We start from the raw sequence: 5,087 nt of genomic DNA on the forward strand, positions 1-5,087 counted from the left end.
AATTGAATTGAATTGAATTGAATAATATGTGAATGCCAACTTTTAGTGGCGCACTGCGTTTCCTGCCGACGTCAGAGCAGAACAAAGCAACGCGTTAGGTCCATAAAGCTGCAAACCAAAGGAGGCATCGTCTTAGAAAAAAACAAAAAGAGCTTGACCCAAGCCCCAGAGACTGATTATCACTATTTTACATTTCTGCATCATTTTTTCCTGGAATTCGGAGGAGAACAGATTTGCTGAACTGCAGCGAATCAAGTCGATCTCCTTTACTCGCACACTGTCACGCTTTGCAGTTTTAGACTCGATTCATGCACGCTGTGAGTACGACCACTTGATTCTCATGTGTCTTCAGGATTTGTTTGCTGCATGAATGGCAAAAAAACAGCAGGAGGAAAAAAAATCAATTAAAAAAAAGTAAAAAACATCTGTGGTTGGACTTTCTAAGCATCTAGTAAATAAAGCCGTTGTATTGTGCTTAGGTTTAGAGACAGTGCAGTCCGTTTCACCCATACTTAACTGGATCCAAAACGAATTTTTGATTTAAAAAATAATCTATTTGCTCGTAAATAAAAGTTTATACTGACAAGAAGAAGCAGAAAGCTATCATTCCACACCATTAAATGGTTACTGTGGCTTTAAAACATGTGGTAACAGCTGAGCAACTGGGATAAAGAGGAGAAAACACAATAATGCATGAGGAAGGAACATCACACATTATTGAACCAAACACAAGCAAGCCGAACAGTGTCAAACAATGACGACCTCTTATTACTATATTAATTAACTGTGAACTGATAATCTATTAACTCTTACTTCAAAGTGGCAGGCAGTGATGATTACATTTGCAGCTTTTTCACAAGTAATCATTTGTGAATCTCTAAGTTCATGTAAAAAAACAAAAACTGGAGTTGATCGAATATTTTAAAAAAAAGGCATTTCTTAGAATCCACTGTGGCAAATAAAATAATTCAATCAGTTAGCAGAACCATGCGGTGCTTGTGTCTCAGCTAAACGCTCAGACTTAAAAAGAAACAAAAAAACGACAACAAAAAAAACGGCTTTATTGAATTTTTTTCATAATAAATTAAAAGGATTAGTGCTTTTAAGGACTACAGCTTTAAAAATAACCTCTGCGTCACACCCCGCACATTTCACTTCACGTTTTGCTTCACTCTCATCTGCTGAGACGGAGCGGTTCACACATTCTTTCCAGATCAGGCTGGGGGAATATTTTAAAAACTAGTTTGGGATCAAATTCAGCTTATGGCTTTGACATTTACCTTGAGTTAGAAACAAAAACAAAGAAGACACCATGCCAATCTAAACGTTGGCTACAAACTGCCCTCATGTCAGTTTGTCTTATGTTTGTATCATTTTTGTAGATATAGTGACACGGGAGTGTAACTCCTCTTATCCGCCTTACCAGCATTGCAATTGAGGCAGCAGAGTCCCTGGTGCAAGTACTGTTCATTCTCCACGCAGGATTTGTGTAGTCGAAGTGTTCGGTTTACGTATGCTTCATTGGACCACTGAGCTGCTGGAGGTTCTGCTGCACGACACACAACCCAGATGAAGAGTGCTGCCACCTTCACCTGCATCGTCAAGGTCTGGGAGACAAACAGGGAGGAAGAAGAAAAGATGAGATTCGGGTTATTTTTGTGCATCCACAGTAGGCCGACTAACCCGCAATCAAACTCATAAGATAAAGGAAAGCAAAGAGGAGAATCTATCTTCATAGGAAACCTTGTGTGAGCAATCTACATCTTAATTTGAACCATCTGATCTCAACATCTGCCGTGGGAAGCAATTAAGGGAGCTGTGCAGCCGGTCAGAACTAGAGGCAACACAAACTCGTGTGTGCAGGATGCAGAGCTACACGCTAACTACATGCAGCGCAACAGGCAGCCAAACTTAATTAGGCCTTGATCTGGTTTTCCTCTAGTTCAAAAAAAGGGAGGAAAAAAAAAAAGGCAGAGAATCTGCTTCCTCTGCTGTGGATGTAAAAGACAGAGTTTGATAAGGTATCTTAACTAACAGCAGCATGATGCCCATATCAAATGCGGGTTCAGAAATCCATTCATGGGCTGGATAATAACAGGCTTGTATAGGTGGGGTACTGAGAAGAATACAGCCGAAACACTTTAGTGCGGCCCCCGGGCGATGGTGTTTATTCACACGCTTTTCACCGTGTCAACGTGAGAAGGCCCCATTCACTGGCAAACAACGCACTTTAGTGCCTCTACTTCAAATGACCCACATTCTTAAAGCCAGACTCTTTGAATGCCGGGACATGCGACACCGACATGAAGCGCCTCGAATGCAACACGACACCTCGTGGGTAAATGAAAGTCCTAGATTTGGAGGTTTTGTCTTCTCCCGTGTGCACACCCCCACAACCACCCCACCCCGACCTCTGTTAAAGCAGGAGAGAGAATATGGGACAGGCTGGGTGGAAAGGGCTGAGTAGTGAAAGGGGGGGGGCAGAAACTGTAGACAGCAGGTTGAAGATGGGATGTTCTACAGGGAATAGGCACTCTAAAAAGGACAGTGTGGGAGAATGAGGGGAATAAAAGCTGAGAGCACATAGGCAGAGGTAGAGAAAGAGGAACGGGCTGGGGAAGAGACCGACTCCTGACGCTAGACTTGACTCTCTGGAGGGCCGCCATGCCTTGTTGTTCAAAGGAACTTTCCTCCCTCTCTCTTTCCCTCTGCCTTTTCCCTTCTTCCTCTCCCTCTGCTCACGTCAGACTTTCCAAAGACGCTGAGAAGCAGACGTGGAGTTACAGACGGCCGGCAGAGCAGTCACAATCACACCATTTACATCTATCCAAACATTCTGGGGAACGGGGGAGGCAGAAGAGAGAGGGAGAGAAAGTGAGAGGGGGGGGGAAACTAACAGCTTGCATGACACGGGGTGAGTCTTTAGACTTGAATATACTGTGTGTAAGACTGTGGGGTGGGTGGGGATGTGGAGAGACGGAGAAAATCTGTGCACAAGCGCACGCTACAGACAAAAACAGTGGAAAGAAAACAGGAAACTAAAGAAATGAAGGAGCTGCGCTAAAGGTAATCTTATACCCCACAACGCAGGCACAGACTGTGAAGCTGTGCTCGGTATTCAGGAATATCTTTAATAGAGTGTCTTTACAGAGCACAGCCCATTGAAGGGTGCCTCTCTGACAGTAAACATGAACGGACAGTGCTGATATTACATCATTTCCAGGCTTTGTTCGTTTCAAGGCCTGCGATTCCAAACACTCCCAGGTGCAGCCGTTCTCAGTAGCTAACCTGTTATTATCGGCAAGGTTACGACAAGAAAAGATGCAACATTTCTTTTTTTAAACTGTTGACTCTGCCACTTCATTTAATTTCACAGTCCAAACAAATGTCTTGCTTCTTTACCTTGCTTCTTTGTCTTACTGGTCTGATCGCAGTTGCGTAAAACCGAGAAAATAGCTAACTCTTACACTGAAGTAGCTCTAACAAATACATTTATTCACTGATTGTTGCTCAGCAAACCATAAAGGGTTTAAATGACGGAATCAAAAATATAATCTTTTCTCTAAAGTTGGATCTATGGCCCTGCACTGGTGCAATTGTGGGGTTTCAGATAATACAGAAGCTGCTAACATGCACTTACAGTACATGCGCAGTCCCAACAGTGATGGTGCAGTGCGTCAGTCAAATATTGACTGGTTTAAAAGTTAGCTTTACCAGGAAAGGAAACCACAGTGGAGTTCACCATGAGGAGGAAGAAATGCATAAAGGAACATCAAATACCAAAGAAAAGCAGTTTTTAGTGTTTAACACTTTTTTTAGTCCACACTACAAAGATGTTCTTTGTCTATTATGACTGCTATCTTCTCTGCTGAAGCTAAAGGACCGGCAACAACACAAACGCATAACTTTCATAGCAACCCAAGTGACAGCAGAAAGCTCCAACGTGCAAACATGGACCTACAGAGCGTTGCACCTACAGGACTACAAGCACAGCACCATGAGTCTTGTGGTATTTCTTGAACACAGCCTTACTTGCACACAAGGAAAAGAAACAAGGCCACACGTCCACACTAATATCCTAAGGCTTCTGAACTACGCTGGCACAAAAGTAGAGCATATACAAACACTATGGGCAGCCACAATGTGGCTTGGTTTAACCTCCACAAACCAAGTGAGGAGGAATAGTGGAGTGACCGTAACCTCAGCGTAGCAAGCCCTCCAAACCCTCCAATTCCTGGAAACACTCCAACTTCAGCAGAAGTGGCCCAGTCCTTCTCTCTCCCCTGCCAAATGAGAGAGCTTGGCTACAGATAATTTGCTAAAACAGTGTCCTATTGTTATACAGTCTGCATGTATGATAAGTTAATACTCTACATGGGTGGATGCAAGTTAAACTAATAAGTAGCAATACAATAATAAGGGACTTTCTGTGCATCGACAACAGGAGCAACACTCCACTTCCTCTAAGCACCCGGGTTCCTCCAAATTGCCTTGGCACAAACTCTGCACATGCCATGTACACTGAGAATGCGTTTGTGACTAAATGACAGGACATCCTTTCAGTTTTGACCCAGGTTATCAATGGGCCATTTAGACGGCTGTGATCACCCTGTATTCCTGAGGAAATTACAGTAAGCCCCTTTATTAAAGAAATAAAGATGGGCAGAAACAGAAAATGCGAGGGTCTCTCTCTCGCCCCGTCTCTCACGCAGACATGCACAATACGTGCAAACAAACTAAGATAGCGTCTTCATTTCATATCGGACAGATGATTTCAATCATAGCCAACTGATAAGCAAAGACATCATGCACCTCATTATAGTCCTGCATCCAGAGCAGGACCTGATTTTCCATATCATGCTTTTCTTATTAGAAAATAAATTTCTTTCATCAATTAAGGGACAGCTTGGACACCGCGCAGCCGACGTCACACTACATGCACAAAATACGGCTGACGAGGAAAAGAGTTGAGATTAAAAAGCACAGTTATGTTGTTACTCATAAAACACACACCTTTAACTCAGCCGCCTACACTTTTCTTTGGTGTAGTCTAAAGGAAACCAGTTGTAGTTGTTGTTTTTTTTTTT

General features: G+C 43.0%; 1 protein-coding gene across 1 annotated transcript in view; it reads right to left on the reverse strand.

Annotated features, from left to right (window-relative positions):
• Window positions 1-5,087, reverse strand: part of tnfrsfa (tumor necrosis factor receptor superfamily, member a) — a 22,476-nt gene that overhangs the window by 10,170 nt on the left and 7,219 nt on the right. Inside the window, exon 2 of the mRNA XM_005720157.2 lies at window positions 1,424-1,607. Within this exon, the coding sequence (XP_005720214.1) occupies window positions 1,424-1,607 (184 nt within the window). The remainder of the gene's footprint in view (window positions 1-1,423; window positions 1,608-5,087) is intronic.

Source organism: Pundamilia nyererei, unplaced genomic scaffold (genome assembly GCF_000239375.1).
Source record: "Pundamilia nyererei isolate P.nyererei 1_Seehausen unplaced genomic scaffold, PunNye1.0 scaffold00002, whole genome shotgun sequence".
NCBI classification, from domain to species: Eukaryota; Metazoa; Chordata; class Actinopteri; order Cichliformes; family Cichlidae; genus Pundamilia; species Pundamilia nyererei.